This window comes from Coccinella septempunctata, chromosome 9 (genome assembly GCF_907165205.1).
Source record: "Coccinella septempunctata chromosome 9, icCocSept1.1, whole genome shotgun sequence".
NCBI lineage: Eukaryota > Metazoa > Arthropoda > Insecta > Coleoptera > Coccinellidae > Coccinella > Coccinella septempunctata.
This window is the reverse complement of record NC_058197.1, coordinates 11,867,379-11,892,184: the sequence shown is the minus strand read 5'-3', so window position 1 is coordinate 11,892,184 and position 24,806 is coordinate 11,867,379. Positions and strand designations below refer to the sequence as shown.

Sequence of the window (24,806 nt, the reverse complement as noted above, 5' to 3'; positions counted from 1 at the left end):
TTGTGAAAAGTCACTTTATTTCAGTTTAAAATAAACAATGTTGTTCGTTAAAATGTTCTTCTAATATGAGATTGTATAGAAAATGTTTCTTAAATGTTCTCTATCACATCTTGACTGATGGACGATGCGGTATCATCCAGTAAAACGGAAACATCAGTCTGTAGGTCGCTGTCTTTCCTTCTGGTTTCCTTGAACACTGTCGCCATCTGCAAAACACATCAAAGTTAGATTGAACTCATACAAAACTTGTGATTAATGAGCCATTATTCACTGGTGTATCAAACTTCATGGTCACAACCACATGAAGAGGCTCTGAACATAGGGAGAGAGCGAATCTTTGACTCGTACAAATATTTTAACAGTATATTCTTGAGGTCAAAAGAAACACCTTTTTCCTATACCATTTTTTCCGATTCGGATAAAAAGATATAGCCACCGTAGTTTCGGGGACTTGGGACGATTTTAAAATTCGACTTGTCATATTTCTAAAACGGTGACCTATTTTCATGTGAGAAAGAGGTTCAAATATGGTAAATGACTCAGACTATTGATTAGGATATATACCATGACTAAGAATTCGGGTATAAATTTAAAAAAAATAAAATATACTTGTGCCAAGTCACCCACCGAGTTGGGACGCTTGGGACACAAGTTAAAATCAATTGATTTCTCAACTCTCAAATGAAATAGTTGACTCGGGACGGTGTATAGTTTTGAAAAATTTGAATTTGTGATTATATAGTTGAAATTCGGTAAGGAAATTAAATGATAAACCCCTATTACAGCGAAAGTAAATATATCGCAATTCAAATGTAAAAAAACTAAACAAAAAAGGAAACTTTGATTTCTTTCATTCTTTGGTGATTTCTTTGTGGAAATAACGTAAATAATGTCCTGCGAAAAATCGGCATATTTTCTGCTGCCAATGCGCCGCTTTTGTATCTATTCGGCATTGTCCCAAGTCACTCTATGAAACAACAAAATAGATGAATGAGATCCGTATTGCCGTTTGATTTGTAAACAACCTTATTGTTTCATGACATATCTATCATCCCAATATCCCACGTATCCAGAAAAAAAAATTGCACCTGCACAAAGTGAAACACATGTACAGGACACTAGAAAGTATAAGGGCCATAAAAAAACGCGCTCTTACTCTCCTGAATTCGTTAATTTTTCCTGTCAATTCAAACGCTCTGGTCACGGCAAACCCAACAGAAATTAATTGTTAAACTAACCGAAAAGACGTCACACAATCTTATAAGTTTGTCCCTTCACACATAAATGGTAAAAAACAAACAAATCTGCAAGGGGTGCAATTGTCCTAAGTCACACGAATCTACTGGCATTTAAAGTTTTCATATTGAGCTGTTCCACCCCTGGAAAAACAAAATTACTACTACTAAATCTGCGATAGTAGACATCTGTGGATTTTTTAAACAGAGTTGTATTCAGCCAAAGTGTTCCAGATACTTTTTGATTTTTAACATCAAATTACTCAAAAACGGAGCATATCGTTTAGTAAACGTTATCCGCTGGAATAGTGACTATGATATGCTCGTTGAATAACAATTCAGGTACTCACTTGGGGTGAATATTGCTCTACTTTGTCCAAGAGCGTTTCCGGATAACCAGGGGAGTAATATCTGACTATTTCATCGGGGAACGAAGCGTTGATCACACTTATGTATTCCAGCAAAGTACTACCAGGTTTGGCGTCGATCTCTTGTATTCTCTTCAGGGCCCCCGTGGTCACAAACAATCTTCGAGCTTTTGGATCGTGAGGCAGGACCTGGATATATAAATAGTTTGCCTTTAAAAACAATCGAGTCGATTATAATTTCAGTTTAATTAATTAAAGTGGCCTGTACTTGAAGAAAATCCATAATCACATGATTAAACTAAAAAGAGAATGACATGTTTTTAATAAGTTGTGATAGCGAAGCTTTTGTAGTGTTTGAGTCAATCCAAAAGTAGACAAAATTAACCCCCATGCTACAAAATCGAAGCACGCGTTAACAGCAATGAAAAAAACTCTAAAACCTTCCAAAAATATTCATTCAATGAAGACTACAATATCTGTTATCACTCCATAGCTTAAATATTCAATGCAATGAGATGAAGTGTCGCAACTAAAAAGATTTGTTTGTTGGTTTCCTTTCGAAAGACCCTCGTAGCAGTGCAGATATCGTGATAATCATCAATATAATATAATGAATCAGGTCAGTGGCGCAATCTCTGAATGTCGTTTAATGCGTTCTAAATTGTTCATTTAGCTCTATAGCGTCCCTTACATTAGCGTCAATTTGCCGTAATGTATGTTCATCTCCATTTCCGTGACTCAAGCAAAGACAGACTTAATTTAATGGTGGAAGTTCGGCTATATTGATGATAATGAAACCAATCAACCTTATTATCCATAAGGTACATGTTGTATAGTCGAATTATAAAAAACTTAAATCTACATAAATACACATATCTATGCAGACAACGTATATAATCAATAAAAATTCGAAAAATACAGAATGTTTCATACTTAAACGTAACCAGGTATATTTTATTCTTTTTTTGTGAGAATGTATCAACTGCACATCCCCATCGACTGGTATAGATAGCAAAGAAACCTATGGAATGCAGGCCCAACTCCAGAAAATTTTATAGAACGGAAATATATGTCCATAAACACCCTGTGTAGATCGAAGTTCATGAAAGTTACCTAGTTATTTGAAAAGAGAAGGAAAACTAAATGAATTGAAATGTTTTTCATAACTGCGCATTCTGTTTAAGTAAGTTTACCTACTTATTGAGTTGTATAGATGATGTGAAATGTTTTGAAATAAAGTTGCATTCTACTCTCACATTTTTGGTACTCAGATATCCGAACTTTGGATTGATACACTTTAAGTACACTGTATGTTACTGTATGTCTGACAAATTAACTGAAAGTACAAATTTCAGATATTGAAACAAGCAAGAAAACAACGACAAAAAAATTCGAACCATTTACTTTCGCCTCTAGAGTCGCATTAATTTAGTACTTCATCGCGGCTTTCAACATCTTTATATAGGTAATTACATTTGTCTGCAATTAACAAAAAAGGTACTATATCTACTCAAAATCTCCACAGCATCTCTGATGTTCATTAGTTATGCAGTCGACACAAATAATAAAAATTTTTTTTTAAATATCTTTTGTGTGCAAGATTTAGATCTCAAAATTCCAAAAATTAAAGAAAAAGAACCTCAAAAACCTCAGCCAATTGTTGAATTTCATAACATTATGGGGACCTGAAGCCTTTTTTTCAAGCAGCTTTGCCAAATAAAGGTAGATACATGCTGTATCCTATTTTTCAAAAGGTACAGCGCAATTTTGGAGCTTCCTGAACTATATCAGGGTAATTAATTGGGGTCATCCCTACTAAATAAAAAAAATTCATTAGTACAGGTAGTATATCACTTTTTATGAAAACCACGTAGTGGGCATGGACCTTATAGACCTATTTCGAGCCATACCTTAGTAGGCGATGGAATTAGTTTGGAAACTCTTGTGGGGTAAACAGCGGAAATACCAGCATTTCCATCATTTCTCGCAATTGGACCGGCTCCAAATTGTTCCTTGCTACGTAATTGACTTCTTGGATACGCCGGCGATAAACAATCGCGTGATTTGTGTAAATATTGACGGAACCCACCCTTTCGTCGAAGGTATCAACAGATGAGATTTGTAGCGTTGAGCGTGGTCGTGTTTTGGCTCGATCAGATGTAAGGGTTGGGATGGACGATAGCGTTTTCGCCCTGGTTAATGCGAATTGAATTGAAAGAAAGTCTGCAAATTATCTATCACAAGATGAAGAGGTAGAATGCTCAGTTTCCTAGACTTAGGCACATTGTCATATAGCTCAATAAGTGATGCAAACACAGGAAAGTGTATCGAGAGTTTTACTCGTTCTGTTCTTTGGCTTGGCATACCGGACTTCATTACCCAGTCAGTTATTGTTGGTCCGAATGTGCATACAGTTTATTCTGACGTGATGTGGGCCCTCGTTATAATGCGCATGATTCGAAAATCTAATAACATAGGGTTTTAAATCATGCGCAGTATGATGTGGGCCCAGTTCACGTCAGAGTAATCTGTATGCACCTTTACAATCATAATGGCGTACGTTTATGGCAGTATTTTTGGGTTGAATCTCCAAATTTCGCAGGCTAAACATCTGCACGCCAAGGGCCCTTATTATTGCCTTGTTTGTCTGTGCTTACTGCTTTGCTCTCAGTATGTCTGCTATAAAAGTACGTTATTCCTAGATATTTAACATCAGAATTACTCTTTATTACGCCTCGATTTAGACAGAGAAAGGGGATTTATTCATTTTCCGACTAAATGGGAATACACTGTGGTCTTGATTGGGTTATAATATTTTGCCCCACAAACAAAAGCACCATTTCTTAATAATTCTGGGACTCTTTTTCATTAAATTGCATAAAATGCTGTCGAATTTTCTCTTACTATTATCTATTGTCGTCTGCCGAGCCTATGAATTAGAAGCCAAGCTTGGTAAGCTTGTGATCTATCAGCTCATTCACTACTATAGGCTCCACAGAAGGGGAGATTTTACTCCCCATTGAGTTGTTCCATTTAACGGCCGTTTTCAATAATCATATCTATCCATTGTTTTAGTTACTGAAGATAGAAAATGCATGTGATTTCGTTTCTATGATCTATCTGTAGATATATTTTAGAATGGTTACTAATCGCCAGTAAGTGAAACGATGGATAGGTAGGTTTATTGAAAACTGCCGTAACAGGGGTGGTTTGGTTACAGTTCACTTGTGTCTCAGAGTCTCAGCTATTTTTGTTATTAAACCATCCATTAATAAGGATTCGTTCATTGTTCACTTCTCGTTTTATTGATGCCTCTTCGACCGACACATGTGTTGTGTTATTTTTGATATACGAAGGTTACTTTTGTAGGGTTGGGTATATCACCCAGCTACTACTGCATTTAAAATACAGCGTGTTGTACAGTGTACAGTTTCTGTAAAGTGACTGCTTCATTTAAAGTGCAGCATTCTGTACAGTTTTTGCACTTGACTGATGCGTTTAAAGTGCAGCTAGCTGTACAGTTTTTGCAGAGTGGCTGCTGTATTTAGAGTGCAGCATGCTGTACAGTAATTGCAATACCATCCCTGTTTTTGAAGTGCAGCTGTGGCTGTATGTCAAATGCAGTTTGTACTGTACAGTAACTGCACAGTCCAGAGGGACATATACGGTCCTTTTTGGTGCAGTTTCTGCATTACAGTCACTGCAGTCAAGTGAAGCAACGATGTACAGTTTTTGTACAGTGACTGGATATCAGTGTTTGCTGGGACAAATCTTAACCTTCAGAAGATGGGGGAGAATCTGCTCCATTCATTTTTGCAGGGGTATTGGGAACATTTCATCCACTTCTGCTCATTCCAAACGTTGTTTTGTGAATATTCTGTTAGCAGCAACCAAATCTTCTTCACAGGGCTTCTAATCAAGCAGCATTGACTGAGTTCAGCTCGCTAAAGCTGGCTGCTTAACTTCAATGCATTTTTGACGGCTTGTATTTCCCCCGGATCTCAAATCTGAAGCGACAAATCCGTCAGTCCGTCCCGTCCTTAACCCCCCGCTGGAAAATCGATAGAAACGCGCGACGCCAGCGACGCACCTCGACGTCTGCCCCCACGTACACGCCGCCACGCCGTACCGAACAGATGACCGTGTATCGATTTCCGGAAAACCGTCAGTATAACCGCGAAAACCGGAAATGCCGCGGACGCTTTCGAAAAAATGAAAAACGATCCATCGTGCTCGGATCGGCTGTGCGTTAGGGGCTCCCCGTGCCGCCCCATCAGACCGCCGGTGAGCGAGAGGGCGAGGTGGGGGGTCAGGAAGGTCAGGCTCTACCCCCAGGACCCGGAGGACTCCTCCAGCGTCGCGACGACTCTCTCCGCCACCGACAGGACGTCCGTACGGGTGCCTGGAACGGCCGAGAAGAAGGTGCTGCCGCTGAACGTGACCAACTGCCGATCTTCGGGCGTGAGGAGCGGTTTGCTCAAGAAAATCCACGAAACCGTAGAAGTGGACGATTTTCGAAGGCTTCTAGATAAGCTGATAAAGACTAGGGCTGACGAGCCACACGATAGATTTACCGACGCCTTACTATCGCGTCCGTACATCGACGCCCTGCACCGCGATCTCAACGGACACATGGAGGTGTTGAGAAAGCTGGCTGACACTCAGGAAGACGCACTGGATCAATTGGAAACAACAACAACAACAATCGGTTAAACGCGTCATCTGTCACATATACACCTTGGACCTAACGTGGATACAGTCAGTGCGATGAACCAACACCAGAGCGTCGGTTCTACTACTACGATTTTCTGATGTTTCCTTAACGACATTCCAATGCCAATTCGATCGTGCAGTGCGGTGTCCAATATCGTTCGCAAATTAGCGAGAGACCGTGAATTAGTCGACTTAAAACCATGGAATAGTTACAGTTTAGCGTGAGTAAAATCTGCGAAACTGTCGTTAAAAGTTGCCTTTACAAAGTGTCCCTGAGTGCCCATCAAAAACTGTGATAACTCCCAAACTGATTAAAAAAATAATCGGGATGGACTGTAACGTGCCTCCGACGCAATTGCCGGTGGCCAAATCTAGGGACCTCGACAGGAAAGTCCTGAGGGAAACCCTCTATTCGGAAATACTCCAGAGGCACAGGAGAAGCATATTCGCCTTGGGCTCCTTCCTGAGGATGTTAAAGTCGAAGAAGTCCAACTATAACGTCATAAAACAGGACGGGGAATCCGAATAGTGAGAGTGAATTGTTCGGCGTATACAGGGTGAAACACGCTGCTCAGGTTAATAGGTGTTCCGAGATCTCGATTTTTCCAGTTTTAGCACAATGCAATCCTCAGATATTCCCAAGAGAAGTCGAGGAACGCCGACAACTTTGACCAGCAGTTGTTGTTGGGTCGTTGTTGCTTTTTTACCGTTTTTTATTTATTGATATTTTTAGAAAATGTTACACAGTTATACAATGTCGTTTTGATGTTGTACGAGTGTAGGAGAATTTTGAGTAGTTTTAGATTTTGATGTTTATATCGAACTGTTGAGTTTTACTTGTTGAATGGTTGGTTTGCCAGATCCGGTTTTGTTTGTTCCTATCGTGAAACCAAAATTTCAACGTATATTGTTCCCTAGTGATGGTTACAATTCGGCGTTTTTGATAGTCTTCGTTTCCAAAATTTTCAAACTTTCAAGAAAACAATCGGAATTCTAAAAAGCTAAGTGCAGTTACAGCTAGATTTTTCTGAGTAATCTGACGATTGATACAGGACAATCGCTGGAGATATTTTCATAATTTCGTGCCTGAAAAAACCTCATTTCAAAAACCTGAGATTGCTGGTGAGACTTTTGTATATTTTGTAAGTCGATGTAAATTTTTTTTGTTATAGAATTTTTCATTTATTCTAACGTTGCAGGTTGCAGCTCATATTGCTTATCGGTAGTTTTATGTTATAATTATATTGCACCTAACTTTCATGTTAATTTCGCTGGAAGTTCATTATAATTCATTCAAAATTCCATATTTGAATAAGCATAATTTCTCATCATAACTCGTAAACAATTCAGGGTTCACTCTGAAGGTTTACGAAATACTTCACGTCTGAAACAGAAATATGGACAAAAAAAGCCAGACAAAAGTAATTTTTTTTGCATATCAATTGAATTTTTCTTTCAATATTCCTCATGTGTTAGACTTTCATCTTGTTTTGTTCTGACGCTGTATTTGGGGCAGTAAGTCGTCGCATATATTCATAGAACAGTGAATTTTCCTGATCATTGTTAGAATTAACAATGTTTCAGGATGATTTTTCTATTCCTCACAATTACGATAATGCCCATGATGAGCCTATCCCTACAAATTAGACAGATTGGCTGATCAATTTCAATCCTCGCTATAGATTCAACTACATAATTGAAGCTCAATTTTCTTTATTCATTTCGACCTTGCAAATTCGTGAATAATTTGCTTCATGTCCAAATAGTGGCTTCAATTTTGTTGTACAAATTGTCGCAAATGATAAAGACGTAGAAGAGTTTATATTAAAAAAGAAACATTCAAAATGAAAACTGTTATTACTTCGAAATTATAGTTGCGTTTATTTCAATGCAGTGAAACTTGCTCAAGATGTTTTTCAAAGTATTTATTGAGCAACCAGGAGTTTGTAGACCAAAATATATTGTCAATTCAAGCATTAACAACCGAATCTCTAATCAATAGTAATTAAAAAATACTACTAGCATCTTGTAAATATCAGTGGAGGGATTTTTCTATAAGATTCATGTCGAAATCTTTGATGGATGAATCGAATAAGTTTTGGAAACGTTGTTGTTATTATTTTGATCTCTGTTGATAAGACATTCTCTTAGTTTCCGAGAAGTGTTTATTTTGTAAACAAAATCGTGTATCAAATGTTTCCATTTCATAAATAATTGACCTACTCATTCATTTAGATATTTTATGTTATTTTCATACAGTGCACATTAAACAGAATCCCTAATTCAATAACCTATAACTTCCGAAATGTGATAAATAGGGGAACTTATTTTTGCACCTGATCAAGATTATATGAAAGAAATTGAATCCCAGATGAATTCGGCAGGTTTTTCTCCCTCAAAAAAACATAACAGCCAATGGAAAATACTGATCGACACACTAGTGTAAGGATATAATGAACTTCCAAAAAAATATCAATGTGAATTAAGTATCAAACAAAATCGTCAGCTGCTTTATTGAAGAAAAAACCTGTATTATATTAGAGATGAACCTACAATTGAGGGATAATTCGAAAATTCATGTAATCAGACCTCATTTTTCGGTCGAAATTGGGCCTTATATTCAAATTGTAAATTTCCGAAAAACCCTTCTTGTCTTGTATAAATGTAAATCTAATTTTCTATGTTGAAACATTTTATACCTGTCCAAATTTATACATAAGTATACACAAACAATATATTGTGAATTGCACCTTTGAAACAGTTTTCACGCAGCGATTATGTAATAAAAGCCTGCATTTGCATTTTGAATATAACATTTTGATTATAAGATTTTTTTTTACTATTCCATGAAGATTGATCCAAATTAATCTCAATATAACTAAGATTCACTATTCAGATTTGGTCACTATGTACGTTCATACGCTTACTGAGGATGAACATTTCCAAGAAGACGCAAAATTCTCCACAAAATTGAACAAAATGGAAGTTCAAGGACCAAAGAAGGACCTGTACAACTGATCTCAAATAATAAACATATGGAAATCATTCTAAAAATTTTGGTTTTCAACAATGGTTTTGAGCTAACTCATTGTCTTGAATCTTTTTCAATTTTCAGAAAAATATGTTAAGTCTCCTCTCAAATATCTACTCGTAGTTTTGGGAATCCCAGAGGTTTAATCCAATTTAATTAATTTTAAGTCTTCACTTCTCTTCAATCCATATTTAAACGGTGATATGTTTGTACAGGATAACAGGATGTGTGGAAATATAGTTTTAAATACTTCAATGGTGTATATAGGTAATTCTACGTCGAACTCAATAGAAAACTTCATATCCTTGAAGATTCTGTTTTCGAAAATCAAGATGTTGAAGTAAATCCTCTGAAGAAGTTTATTTTATTTTTTTCTAAAACTGACGGAGAGAAGTGATTGAAAATTTATACACTTCACAGATTTTTAGACCTCTATGGAATGCAATTTTTTTCTTGCTTCTTTAGTTCACTAAATATACAAAATTGATATAAATGTTCTGAAAGTGGAACACTCTGATAATACTTACAATGCGTCCTAAAAAAACCTTACGAAATGAAAAATCCTCACAAGAGAAACTTACAATTTGATCGAAGTGAAAATTCAGTTTCTACTATTTCGCACATTTGTTTCAAATAAACTTAGGGTCCTTTGGTATCTCAAGACATATATAATATATACCTGTTGCCCTTGTCAGTGCGTGTGTGACCTACTTCAGATTCCGATCTCCAGCGAAATATTTAATCGAATTACTCCACCTTGCTCAGGATCAGGTGGTGAATCTCCGATATGAACAGAGTATTATCCTGAGCTGATCCTCTTGAAGCCCCGTTTTATCCTCCTCGTAGTCTATCCTCAATGAAGTTTTCCCTCCTTTGAAAACATACGAAATCTTCTTTGGGTATTCGAGTGGAAGGAAAATCTCGATCGTTATTACAATCTCATTTCTGAGAAATATTCGACCAGAATACAGTAGTCGATTTGTTGTCCGATGATCTAGATTTAGAACAAGATCTCGACTCAGGTCCACCTCTCTTTCCCTTTTTTCCAAATCTAACATTCAATTGAAAATATTTCTACTTTTATCTCGATTAAGTTCAAGGAGAGTAAGCTAAAATGAAGCTCTCGATTTTTCTTCTCCTCACAGTAGTTTACAGGATATAAATTGTAGATAGCCTTGGGATAATGCTGCACTGCAACCTTAAGTTCTAGCTTGACCTCGAGTACTAGAGTTTCAATGCACTCTAATATCTGGGATGGGCTCAAAGAGGGTATAGCCTCCTTGAGGAAGAATTCATAAGTTTTTTAAGGTTCCGTTGAAGCATATTCGAATGATCCAAAACCCACCTTTGAATTCATGACCTGGGAGCTCAGTGCTTTGATGTCAGCTTCTCTGAAAGTTAATTTATAGGTTCCCTTCAGTGATTACTAATATTTCTGCCTGAAAGGGACTTGGAAGCCAGCCTAGCGATAGAGTATGGATGCAGGCCCTGTCTAGGTACAACATGTTAAATGTTTCCAGTCATTATACAGCAAAATGCAACCAAACATTGATACGCTTGGGGCTTCCCTAGGACACTAAACTAATTTCTTTGTTACTAACATCGAACGAAGATACCATCAGGCTTTTTGCATGAAGCCTTTCCACTTCTCTTTCCAGAATAAGAGAGGTTTGGTTCAGATCACGAATGATTCGTTGTGTACTCAATACAACAAAGGCAACTGGGACTTGGAAGGCAGCCTAGCAATAGAGTATTGATGCAGGCCCTATCTAGGTACCACATGCTAAATGTTTCCAGTCATTATGCAGCAAAATGCAACCAAAAATTGATTCGCTTGGGGCTACACCAAGACACTAAACTAATTTCTTTGCTACTAACATCGAACTACGATACCATCAGGGTTTTTCATGAAGCCTTTCCACTTCTCTTTCCAGAATAAGAGAGGTTTGGTTCAGATCACGAATGATTCGTTGTGTACTCAACACAACAAAGGCAACTGGGACTTGGAAGGCAGCCTAGAGATAGAGTATTGATGCAGGCCCTTTCTAGGTACCACATGCTAAATGTTTCCAGTCATTATGCAGCAGGATGCAACCAAAAAACGATTCGTTTGAGGCTACACCAAGACTCTAAACCAATTTCTTTACTACTAACATCGAACGAAGATACCATCAGGCTTTTTCATGAAGCCTTTCCACTTCTCTTTCCAGAATAAGAGAGGTTTGGTTCAAATCACGAATGATTCGTTGTGTACTCAACACAACAAAGGCAACTGGGACTTGGAAGGCAGCCTAGCAATAGAGTATTGATGCAGGCCCTATCTAGGTACCACATGCTAAATGTTTCCAGTCATTATGCAGCAAAATGCAACCAAAAATTGATTCGCTTTGGGCTACACCAAGACACTAAACTAATTTCTTTGCTACTAACATCGAACTACGATACCATCAGGGTTTTTCATGAAGCCTTTCCACTTCTCTCTCCAGAATAAGAGAGGTTTGGTTCAGATCACGAATGATTCGTTGTGTACTCAACACAACAAAGGCAACTGGGACTTGGAAGGCAGCCTAGCGATAGAGTATTGATGCAGGCCCTATCTAGGTACCTCATGCTAAATGTTTCCAGTCATTATGAAGCCAAATGCAACCAAAAATTGATTCGCTTGGGGCTACACCAAGACACTAAACCAATTTCTGTGCTACTAACATCGAACGAAGATACCATCAGGCTTTTTCATGAAGCCTTTCCACTTCTCTTTCCAGAATAAGAGAGGTTTGGTTTAGATCACGAATGATTCGTTGTGTACTCAACACAACAAAGGCAACTGGGACTTGGAAGGCAGCCTAGCGATAGAGTATTGATGCAGGCCCTATCTAGGTACCACATGTTAAATGTATCCAGTCATTATGCAGCAGGATGCAACCAAAAATCGATTCGTTTGGGGCTAAACCAAGACACTAAACCAATTTCTGTGCTACTATAATAACATCGAACGAAGATACCATCAGGCTTTTTCATGAAGCCTTTCCACTTCTCTATCCAGAATAAGAGAGGTTTGGTTCAAATCACGAATGATTCGTTGTATACTCAACACAACAAAGGCAACTGGGACTTGGAAGGCAGCCTAGCGATAGAGTATTGATGCAGGCCCTATCTAGGTACCACATGTTAAATGTATCCAGTCATTATGCAGCAGGATGCAACCAAAAATCGATTCGTTTGGGGCTAAACCAAGACACTAAACCAATTTCTGTGCTACTATAATAACATCGAACGAAGATACCATCAGGCTTTTTCATGAAGCCTTTCCACTTCTCTTTCCAGAATAAGAGAGGTTTGGTTCAGATCACGAATGATTCGTTGTGTACTCAACACAACAAAGACAACTGGGACTTGGAAGGCAGCCTAACGATAGAGTATTGATGCAGGCCGTATCTAGGTACCACATGCTAAATGTTTCTAGTCATTATGCAGCAGGATGCAACCAAAAAACGATTCGTTTGAGGCTACACCAAGACACTAAACCAATTTCTTTGCTACTAACATCGAACGACGATACCATCAGGATTTTTCATGAAGCCTTTTCACTTATCTTTCCAGAATAAGAGAGGTTTGGTTCAGATCACGAATGATTCGTTGTGTACTCAACACAACAAAGGCAACTGGGACTTGGAAGGCAGCCTAGCGATAGAGTATTGATGCAGGCCCTATCTAGGTACTACATGCTGAATATTTCCAATCATTATACAGCAAAATGCAACCAAAAATTGATTCGCTTGGGGCTACACCAAGACACTAAGCCAATTTCTTTGTAAAGTGAGATCGAACGAAGATACCATCAGGCTTTTTCATGAAGCCTTTCCACTTCTCTATCCAGAATAAGAGAGGTTTGGTTCAAATCACGAATGATTTGTTGTGTACTCAACACAACAAAGGCAACTACACCAGAAGAAATACCAGTACCATAGAAAGGTTAATACAGTCTTATCCCCATCGGCGTCAGCAGAATTAAGGGCCACCTGGACAGGCTGTGGTCTGGCATGGTGTGGTTGCAGGTCTTCTCATCTATGTCCACTAGATGCATAGGTCAAGATAGGTCTCATCACCATAGTATACAAATCAGTGCATAACATGACATGTAGGATCATCCATTGCCAAGCACACTCGAAGTTGTCAAGGCCTCAAGGAGTTTCTTTCACTGCAGTTTACGGACCAATATCACGCCAAGGTTTTGCCAGGATTAACCGCTGATTCAGGATGTCCCCAAAAAGAAATACTTTCAGATTAGATATTCTGTACATCGTTCATGCCAGGAGTTTTATAATGACATTGCATCAATTCAGTCCCATTTTCTTCCAACTTTCCATAAAAAATTAATATACGTTGTACCACTTCCGCCTGCTCATCAAATCACGAAAACCGACAAAGGTTATACAATCCCAACCGTCACACCAAATCGATAAACTTGTAGAATGTCGCCAAACACGCATTGGGACGTTATGCAAGTTCGGTCTTGAAGCTTCCCCTGTTTTCAGGATCTGGAGTAGCAGACAATGCCATTGACGCCTTTTATCATGTAGAACCATATGTCCAACGAGGACCGGGAGCGAAGTTTCCGATAAGATTAACCGTCTTCAGGAAGTTGGGTTTGTATTGGAATGGGAAAGGTTTTGTTCGAAATACTTTATTATTGTGCAGTAGGTCGGGTGAATTTGAATTGCGACAACTTCGTGCTTGAGTTGATATCATCGATTGTTGTTCGAATTTCACACGGTGTAAGTTTGAAAAGTCTTCTAACTACGTAATTCCGGTGAAATTGGTCGGAGACAAGATCCACTTATAAGGTGGGTCTACTTTTTGTCTTGGAAACCCCCTATAAACTGCGAATGAAAATGAAGTGGCTCTGGAAGGTTTCCAGGACACAATAAAGATTGTCATGTTGATAAAGGAGGCAGAAAACCTGCCAAAAACAATTATGAAGTGTGGGCTGGGAAATGCAGACCGAGAGGCGATGAGAAAAAGTCAGCAATTTCTTTTTGAGTGCAGCTAAGCAAAAAGTTGCCTAAATGGACTACTGTCCAGGAATGTTTTCAATTTAGAGTTATATTTTGGTCCTGTATCTGGATGAATTGATGCTATTAGCTTGCATTTTTCATGGCCATAATCCTCCTTCACTACAGCGAAGTGAATATGGAAAATTTCCAGGACACTAAGGGCATCATGTAAATGAAGAAAGTCACTTTCGTCTGTTGAATGCAATCTAGAAATGGGTTCAAACACAGATTCAGGAGTGTTGCAAAAAGATTGCTGTTGTTTTGACTTTGGAAAATGAATTAGAGTGAAAGTAAAGGGTTCCAAATTCCATAGGACACATAGAAAATGAAAAAAAACGAGTCTGCTGAAAAAAAAACAAGAAATTGGTGAAACTTACTATAGTCTATCCTCAGATCAATATATCATATATATCATATATCATATATCATATATATCATATATATCATATATCAGATCAATATATATATGTTTTTTATTGATCTGAGAGTCTATCCAAATCCGAGAGGCCAGCGTAAACAAACTGACTAACGCGTGATATTATTTAAGGTACTCCTCTTATTGGTCAAAGCTTCAGGAACGCCATGTTTGCAGGTGGGAGTAATGCAGAACCGCATTGCGTTTGATTCATTGATTGTATGCGAATTGTTGTGCAGAACTACAGAGATCATTCATTGCTTTTTCTTTCGTAAATTGGTTTATAGTTGTAGCAAGTTATTCAAATTACAAGCATTTAAGATAATGTCAAGTACTGATACTGCTGAGGAATCGCGTGTTGACTTAAGTCCTCCAAAAAAGAGACGTCTGAAAGGACACTTCAGTGCCGAGATAAAAGATATGATTTTGAATACTTATAAAATTGAGATTATTCAAAATGCAGGAATGTGTTTAAAGGACGTAGAACTCCGAGTTGCTGAGAGACTTGGCATAGGAGCTCGAAGTGTTAGGAGAATTATTTCCGAATACATAAATTCCGGTGTTCTATCACAGCCGGCAACAAATCAAAATCGGACCACCAAATGGGAGTCCTTATCAGATTTCGATAAAAATGTAATACGGCGAAAAGTTCACGAGTTTTTCTTCAGAAATGAACACCCGACTATAGAGAAAGTATTAAAAATAGTTAATGAAGACTCGAACCTGCCAAATTTTAAGAAGAGTACCTTCTCTATAATATTGAAAAAACTTAATTTCAAATATGGACGTCGCAAACGCAACAGTTTTTTAATGAACCGTGACGACATTAAATGTTGGAGAAGAAACTATCTCACAAAAATTAGGACCTTCCGTGATGAAAACAGGAAGATTTACTGCTTGGATGAAACTTGGGTAAATGCCGGTCATACTAAATCCAAAGTGTGGACCGATAAAACAGTTACATCTTCTCGGCAAGCGTTACTTGCTGGATTATCTACTGGATTAGAAATCCGTCTGGGTAGGTCTTGAATTTTGAGTTTAACCCTCGGTTTCATAAAGCTTGATCAGAGAATCAACGATCGATTGACGGATGAACGTCAATTAGTTTTCAGTCGATAAGTTGGTTATAAGCATTCTGAATATCATTCTTGCACCAAATAATTATCTATACACCCCCATTTGATGATTCTCAACTGCTACTCCTCCAATATATTCGGAAATATGAAAGTTTCAATGATTTCCTTCGGGAAATCGAATGCCAAATCGTTGATCGAGCAATCAAAGTTTTGTGAAACTTGATGTAAGTACCTTTTAGGTGGAAAACAATTTCAACATTCTTTTTCAAATGAAGTGAATATATTTTTCCAGGCAAAGGGCAAAGAATTATAGTGTGTCATATTGGCAGTGACACTGGTTTTTTAACTGAAGGACTCTGGACTTTCCAATCCAAAAAAACTGGTGACTACCATGAAGAAATGGATGGTCAGTCCTTCGAAAAGTGGTCGAGGGTATACTTCCTAAATTGGAGGAAAATTCTATAGTAGTTTCAGATAATGCTCCTTACAATTCAAGGAAAATGGAAAAAATTCCTAATTCACAATTCAGAAAGAGTGATATCCAACAATGGTTGAGGGAGAAAAATATTGATTTCACCCCTGACCTCATAAAAGCGCAATAGTTGCAGATAGTCAGGCAGAACAAAGAAAACTTTGAAAAATACATCGTGGATGAAACCGCAAAGGCCCAAAATATTACTGTACTTAGATTACCGCCCTACCACTGCGAACTGAACCCTATTGAATTGATTTGGGCCGATGTCAAGAATTTTGTGGCAAATAAAAACACCACATTTAAAATGGCTGACGTCCAAAATCTTTTTCAAGAGGCTCTCTCACGGGTTACTTCCGAAAGATGGAGAAAGTGCGTGAAACATGTCAAACAAAAAGTTGAGGTAGACATGTGGAAACTGGATAATATTATGGATGATATAACAACAGTCATCGTCAACTTAGAGGAAAGTTCTGCATCTTCTGACGACACTACGGGGTAGTCACTTTTACAAAAAAAATATTGTTACACATTTATATACATAGTATTTATTAAAGTGAGAACTTTAGATTAATTGTTCATTACTGAGACTCGTAGATAAGCATACATATTTTTCACCGGAACTGGAACACTCAAAAAGTTTTAAAATATAACGCTCTCGGAATTCAATTTATTAGTACACCTCTGCGTTATCACGTTCTTGACGCGTGATCATTGCATGCTGTAATGTTTACCGCTGGCCTCTTGGATTTGGATATACTATAGTTGAAAGTGAAAATATTTTGTGTTATTTTATCGGAGCCAAGGAAAGTGGTCCAAGAATGATTCTATCGAGGATGCAGTTCGATCTTTTACATAAAGGAATCATTAATATTTCCCCCATGATGCTATATTGGCCATCAATTTTCTTGATCATCATAGAAGGACCTCAATAAAAAGCGAACGATGACAAAATGTCTCTGAAAACGGTCCAGGACACAAAAGGCACTTAAGAAATGGAGAAAGACAATTTTCTACCCAGCACAATGAAGAAACGAAAAGAACAACAGACTCAAAGGCTATGAGACAAATCCTTGCAGTTTTTCAGAGTCAGAGCTAAACTGAAAGTATCCTGAAAAGATATAGTTATCCAGGAGTAAGTCTTCGATTAGATCTTGTGCATGAAATGATGGAGATAAAGGTACTATCAATCTGCAAATAGCTGCAATTTTCGACAGCAATTATTGAACAATTACACCTTCATTAGGTCTTCACCTCAGTGAAATATGAGCATATTTAACTCAAATATACTACTTGTGGTCTTTTTCGTATATAAAAAATGATGAACTCACCTTACTGTATTGTCCAAGCACGTACTTGAGTATCTCTTGAGGGGCCTCATAAAGCAGCGGTTCTAAAGCGGATAGCATGACGCATCTCTGGAGTATCGTCTTCAGCGTGGATTTCGCCTTGAACTTCATATCCTCGGAGGAACTCCTGGTGTTGTAAAGGTTCAGAATCTTCACTAGGGTGTTGCCATTAGCCACCTCTTGGGCGTGCTCTGGACTGTGTTTGCCCACCTGGCCCAGAGCCCAGACTGTCACCGCCAACGTAGCGTCATCTTGGCACTCGTAAAGTATCTTGGTCAATTCATTAACGCCCTGGTTGGAGATTATGGACTTGGCGAGCTGCTCAGAATGGGCTTCGAAAAGGGAAGAGTTAACAGTCATAAGAACTCAAACACTCTAAAATCGAATGCTACATGACTACATTAATCATGTCGTAGATTTGGATAAAAGAATCTGCCAAAAGTCCAACAAAGGAAGACATTATAGTTTGATGAAGGTACTTAATTATTAGTTGTATAATTGTTTCGATTTTTGGGACACCTGCAATATCCTTGTTCAGCTTATAAACAGCTCCAATTTATCGAATTCTCCTGTATCATTCAGAGCAATACAAACTGCAGCGTTATTTCTCATTGCTTTCGTCTTCCCATCCGAGGCGTAGAACGTAAAAGATTAAAATAGCCGATGGCTACAGCCATAAACGTGTTTAATCTTCATTTTGATTGGTAATCTTCTCCTAGAGGGGCGATAAGGAATGGAACGAGTCAAAAACGGATTTATCCCAGTTCACCCTCGTTTTTTCCCTTTATTGAGTTTCTTTTTCATCTGAGCGGTGCTCTTACAGCCGTACCGCATGCATTTTTCATGGACTCGTTCTGCCGAAATTGGATAATTCTGGAAGGGGTTCATCAATATTTTGGCTGGAGTTTTTATGGCGGGACGGTGCAAAAGAAACTAAGTCAGATCCGTTAATTTGAAACTGCACACTTGAAGCGCCAGAAATATATTTCTTATAAGTGCCAGGAATAAAATATACTATGTGGCAGTAAAATAAGAACGCTGAGTAAGGGTTGGGAGTATAAATAAGTTTTCACTGCTTTAAAAGAAAAAAGAGTATGTTTTCAATACTAAAAAAGATGTCCTTAATTTTATGTCACTTATTTAAGATTGAAAGAAGCATCCTAATCAATTTGTAAAATTTCTTACCAGCCATGTATCCAAGAGCAGTGATGCTGGGTATCCTACAGTCCCCATCAGTATGCTGTATGACCTCCAAAAGAGCCCCAATCCCTCCAGTATTGGCCACTAACTGCGCCAGCTCCAAGGAATGCTTAACCACGTCCCTCACTAGACAAGCAGCGTTTTTGGCCACCAGGGCACAAGAATGAGCCAAATGGATGAGAACCAAAGGAAACAACTCCGCTTCGACGATAACTTCTGCCATTTCCGTGGAATGTTTAGCGCAAGAACCTAAGGCAACAATCAAACATCATCCAAAGTCTTTTTTTTCTACGATAGGATACCCACTGAGTGCGTACAGTACTTGGCGTTTCAATTTTTCGTCGGTATTGTTTAGGTTCCTCGCCAAGTGTGGTATGGCCCCAGCATCTTCGATGGTTTGAGCCATTTCCAAGCTATGTTTGGCTATGTCGGCAAGGGCGCTGGCTGCGATCTGTTTCAAGGAGAGGTCTGGCTCTTGCAGGCATAATACGAGAAGGGGTACAGCTCCCGATTGGACGCACATGTGTGCTAGGTCTTTGCTGGTCCTTGCAACATATCCGATAACCCATGCTGCCGCCTCTTTGACCTTAAAAGAAATAAAGAGGAAGCAGAGTGTAAAGACCGAAGCTTTCAGAAGAGTTCGTCGACACTAGAAGAAGATTGTTGTCCAGGAACAAGCCCAATGAAGAATACATTAGCCTCCAGACACATCCTTTTGGGGAATGACATGAGACACCACTTTGAGGTCACCCTCTGCCAGCTTCAAACCTCCTTCTCTCCATAGAGCGTGGTTGTGATATTCTTGGTACTTATCATGGTGCTTATTCGATTTGTGATGTGATAAAAGGAATATCTCTAGCCTTAGCAGCCTCCACCAGTGGTTAAGAGCTGCATTCAAAGTATTGGTGTGCAGAGGACATAACAAGTCGTTGTCTGGATTGCTGAATTACATGATTGCCACTGGAGTCTCTTCAGCATACTCAATATGACATAGAGAAAAAATTAATTTCTACATTCAAGACGCAGTAGGAAAATGAATTATGTAATTTTCCACAAAAAACTCACGATCGGTTCAAAGTCTTCCAAGCAGTACAAAACGGCTGGCATGCCACCACTATTAACAACATTCCGGCAAAGGTCTTCACCGTGCTTACAAATGGATCTGAGGACGAACAAGATTGCCTTTTTCTGGTATTTCTATAAACAAAATGGTTTATTATATTTTCAAAGGCACTGGTGACACAACCCACGTTTTTATTCTGTATATTCGTTAATAAAATTGAAAGAACATTCATATTTAGAGCTTTTAGGGCTATCGTTTCTCGTTGATGTAATATTCTTCCTAAACCAATGGCGGCACATTGCTGTACTTGGATACAGACATCGGTGAGAAGCGGTCTTAAGAGATCTGTAGAAGAATGAGATTAACATTTTAATCATTCATGAGTTGGATGAACTTGCCTAATATATTTCCACTATCCAGTACGTCCACATTTTGGGGTCTTAGCGCCAAATCAGCTATCTGCTGTACAAATGTGATACGGGCCTTCTGATAATTTTCAAAAACTTGCACAATTGCCTTATGACTTGCCATTTCAAAGAAGTGAACATTATTTTGACGTTATGAAACGAAAAATCAAATTCGAAGTCAAATTTTCTCAGTTAACTCAATTTTAAATTTGCTGGTTATTATGCTTTGCGAAGTCCAAATGGGAGTATGAAGATAAAGATACGGCGGGAGTAGTTCATTTGTTCCTTTGGTAGTTCTAACCTCTAGATGTCAACGAAAATAACCTCCCTAAGCAGCTGTCAGTGACAAGTCCAAAATTCAGGGTTATTTTTTAATAAACATTGAAATTTTTCATTATTTTATACATTTTTCGATGTGAAATGGCGAAATATATAGCCCAGATAATTGTTGCTGGCGCTCAAGTGGTCGGTAGAGCGTTCGCAAGAGCCATCAAGCAAGAAATCGAGGCTTCCCAAGAAGCGGCCAAACGCATGGGACAGGGTAAAACACGCACGGAAAGGCTTGCGAATCACAAATTGGGGCTCTCCTTGGATGAGGCTAAACAGATTTTGGACGTATCGAAATTGGATAAGGAAGAAGTTACCAAGAGATACGAGCATCTGTTCAAAATTAATGATAAAACAACTGGTTGTGGTTCCTTTTACTTGCAATCTAAAGTAGTAAGAGCAAAAGAAAGGCTTGACTTAGAATTAAATAATCAAGAAAAAGGCAAGGAGTCTCAGGGGAACACTGAGGATACTTCACGAGCTAAAACTTAAATCGTAATGCTAAGTAGAATGCTTTAGGACAAACATTTTGAAATTCCTCTCAAGTACCATTTGGAGGTTATTTATTGTAACTATGTTGAAGATTGTATATACCTGTAAACTAAATCCATTACATATATGTTGCAGAAAATGTGTATTGCTGATTATTCCCATGATAAATATGGATTTATGCATATTTAAGATCCAAATAACTCCATTGATTTTTACTTTTGAAATGATCTCGAAAGTGTTTGAAACCAATCATTAAACAAAAAGACAGCATAAATCTTTTGGCTATTCAAATAAAATAGTTAATTATCATAAGAACTGTTTTCTATTTACATTTTACACTAAATTAGTTAACGTGAAGTCATAACTGCACATTTGAGAACTGAATAATTTTCCAAGCACTGATTAGTTGAACGACTTGATGATTTTCAAGTTTTTTGAAGTGTCTAAAAAATTTCTCCTTAGAATTTTTTTTATTTAAGCAGTTTTCATGTTATCGATGAAATCATTCAAAATAAAATTATTTCTGTTGAAGGAGGAATAAAAAAAAAGCTAGATCAAAAACTGAATATTTATTCCAAGCTTCTCATCATCATACATTCAATTTAAATTAAACCATACTCTTACTCTAAACGAGTGTGACGTATATTATCTACATTTAACATCTACTTAAGAGAATTGTATTATGGGCATCAAATGAACAGAGAATTTGCAGCCCAATCTTTGGAAAATAATAAATGATCAATATTTCAAAAACTGAAAGGATTAAAAATTGTGCACATTTCCAACAAAATTTAAAATCCTCAATTTCTGATTTGACACAGATGTAGGCAGTATCATTCAATCAACACAATCACCAATAAAAACATTCAGGGAATATCAATAACAAAATCGCTTCTGACTCAATAACGGCGATTTGAAGAACATCTGTTAATTTACATAATACAATAAAAAAAAAGCGATTCTAGTGCAGATGATACTGATTTGTATCACAACTTACGATGATACATCTGCAAAAATCAACAAATAAACTGAAGAAATAGTACCATTCAATCACATACCTATTTTTCTACATTTTTTCAAGTTGATATAGAAAAAATCAGGCTCTGAGAGAACACAGGAAATTCTTAGCATTATTTGGTTAGATCATAAACTAATGAAGTTATGAAAATTTTCAAATATCAGACTTTTTATTTCGTTTTCATTATGAAAAAATGGTGTAATCCCTAATATTATTAGGCAGAGAGAATATCCGAACTCATTAAATATGAATTCAACTTCAAATGAGAGTGTTTCATTCACATTCATGATTTATTTATATATAAGATAACTAATTTAATCTCAGTTAAATGAAAATCTAACAATTTTCTTGATTCTAACGTGAATAATACTTTGAAAAGATTACATAGAAATTCTTTAAATTTATAGGGGGTGAATAATAACAATTGAATATTAAAAAAATATTAGATTTAACATGTTTTTGAATGAAATTCTCTCACTCAATGTTGAATATTTCAAGGCTAAACTGGAGTTAACACATTCTTTTTCAATGATATTCATCAAACAAGAAGAAATAATTCTGCTTCAATTATTCTGAAATGTTTGCGTGTCCAAAGCAAGAAAACCTTACAAGCAGGGGTAGATATTTTTATATAAATCAATTTCTTGTTATTTGCTTTGATGAACTACAGCCTTTATTTATATCTAAATTTATCCAAGTGAGTCGAAGAGTATTTTCGAAAACGTTTATTCAGAAAACAAGATAGTAATTAGAGATTATATCAAATAAAAACATTGCATGTGCCATATTGCGCACATACAATTTTAAAAATGGTTAATTTTTCAAAATGACTGAAAATAAATAAACACTCAATATTCAAGTTCAAAAATTCATGACCAAACATTATCTCCACTATTCTCTTCATCTACATACATATTGCCGACTAATTCTTGCTGTTTCAGTTTCTTCAAGGCCAGAGCTGTCTGCTCTTCAGCTGTCCTCTCCTTCCGAAATTCATAAACTAGGGGGAAAATATACTCAATGGCGGCTTGTACGTCAGCAACGCTGGGTGCTGTAACAGTAACACTACCAGTCGAGAATATTTTCAAAGTTGCTTTGGGTTCTTTAAGTTTGTAAGTGACCCCCGGATGGAGCTCTGGCTCATATTCTGCTTCTTTATGGTGTTCGGAGAAAGAGGTTATTTTAATTGCAAAAGGCATTGAACAAGTTCCTAAAACGTTCACAACTCTGTAGTTGTTAAACCTTATATTGAAACCTAATTTTTGGAGACATCTAGCGAATCTTCTTGCTGCGATTTTTGCCTGTTCCTCACTGGTCGCTCCTGTACATGTAATTTTACCCGATGACCAAATACTCGCTGTTGTATAAGGTCGGCGCAGTTTCATAGTTAACATACCATTTTCCCTACGATATTCAACATTCATACCATTCAATGCAATCTCACGCAAGTTCAGATGACACCTTACACTAAAACTACACACCACATTGTTTATCATAATGTCTATTTCAGGACCTTCTGTTGCGACTTCTTCTGTTATTGCTATTTCTTGTGTTTCTTCTTTGATTTTTGATTCATCACATAATTCATAGTCAAGATTCTGTACTTGGTGGTTTAAATTATGGTGGATACCTTTATTACCATTTTGTAAGGTTTTCATACTATTTTTCTGTAATATAGTAGTCATGATGTGTTGAAGCTTGAAAATCAGTCTTTACTTGAGAGGTAATGAGAGGGAGTTGGATTAATATTCTTGTGTTTTGATGATTCGACTCTAAGATGCACTACACTAATGTTAACACTACCAGAGATAGAAACACTTCTTATTGTCGAACTAGAGATGTTGCATTAATAACATCATCAGTTTTGTGTGTACCATCACAGAATGGCCTATTAGCAGTTTGTTTGCAGTTACAAAGCCAATAATCCTTTGATTCTTCCACTTGGAATCTGATAGGTCTGAAAAAATTATTATGATTCATTATAAATACTAAGAAATCATTATTGGATAAGATAAAAAAATTATCATTATACTGACTTTTGAGTTACTCTAAGCTGTTGATTTTTATGTGTACCGTCACAAAACGGCTGATTATGACTTCTTCCACAGAGACACCATAAATAACTTTTACCTAAAATTTAAAGGTACAGTTAATCAAAGAAAGGCCATGAAATAATAGCTTAATACCCTCGACAAGAGCAATTTTGAAGGGTTTCTTATCGTAAACTACGCCGTTTTCTTTTTGATGTTGAGCAGATATCACATTTTCCAGTGCATTTTTGGGAATCTTAGATGAGTAACCCCTCTGAAAGGAAATGAAACGAATTACTTACATTGGAGGTAAATTTGAACTTACAACACTAAACTTCAACAAATTTGCGCTTATAAGGATATTTCTCAACATTTTGTCTATTATTAATGTATTTAAATCGTGTAAATTAAATTTAGTAAAATTAACCTTACTTAAAACTATTTCCTCTTCCTCTATGTCAAACTCCCACTTTTCCATTGGAGCACAGAGCATTGATCCATTTTTTATAAACCCTCGATAATTTCTCAGATCACAGAAATTCATTTTTCTTTTTTC

The 24,806-nt window shown here is 37.2% G+C and overlaps 4 protein-coding genes across 4 annotated transcripts; 1 reads left to right on the top strand and 3 right to left on the bottom strand.

Moving 5' to 3' along the window:
* LOC123320644 (sperm-associated antigen 6-like) lies at window positions 1-20,563 on the bottom strand. Its single transcript, XM_044908018.1, has 8 exons — window positions 20,375-20,563; window positions 20,164-20,321; window positions 19,979-20,110; window positions 19,220-19,499; window positions 18,899-19,162; window positions 17,696-18,045; window positions 1,586-1,792; window positions 1-206 (listed from the first exon to the last, which is right to left on the bottom strand). Exons 1-8 carry the CDS (start codon window positions 20,505-20,507, stop codon window positions 90-92), a joined length of 1,641 nt encoding a protein of 546 aa, XP_044763953.1. The 5' UTR covers window positions 20,508-20,563; the 3' UTR covers window positions 1-89.
* A 133-nt stretch (window positions 20,564-20,696) lies between these two features.
* LOC123320648 (mitochondrial import inner membrane translocase subunit TIM16-like) lies at window positions 20,697-21,341 on the top strand. The gene has a single exon (XM_044908023.1). The coding sequence runs from the start codon at window positions 20,804-20,806 to the stop codon at window positions 21,200-21,202; it is 399 nt and encodes a 132-aa protein (XP_044763958.1). The 5' UTR covers window positions 20,697-20,803; the 3' UTR covers window positions 21,203-21,341.
* A 415-nt stretch (window positions 21,342-21,756) lies between these two features.
* LOC123320646 (TATA box-binding protein-like 1) lies at window positions 21,757-23,907 on the bottom strand. Its single transcript, XM_044908021.1, has one exon. It carries the CDS (start codon window positions 23,903-23,905, stop codon window positions 23,090-23,092), a length of 816 nt encoding a protein of 271 aa, XP_044763956.1. The 5' UTR covers window positions 23,906-23,907; the 3' UTR covers window positions 21,757-23,089.
* On the bottom strand, window positions 23,831-24,709 carry LOC123320649 (CDGSH iron-sulfur domain-containing protein 3, mitochondrial). The gene is made up of 4 exons (XM_044908024.1): window positions 24,576-24,709; window positions 24,407-24,524; window positions 24,257-24,350; window positions 23,831-24,177 (listed from the first exon to the last, which is right to left on the bottom strand). Exons 1-4 carry the CDS (start codon window positions 24,621-24,623, stop codon window positions 24,042-24,044), a joined length of 396 nt encoding a protein of 131 aa, XP_044763959.1. The 5' UTR covers window positions 24,624-24,709; the 3' UTR covers window positions 23,831-24,041.
* Window positions 24,710-24,806: the final 97 nt, after the last annotated feature.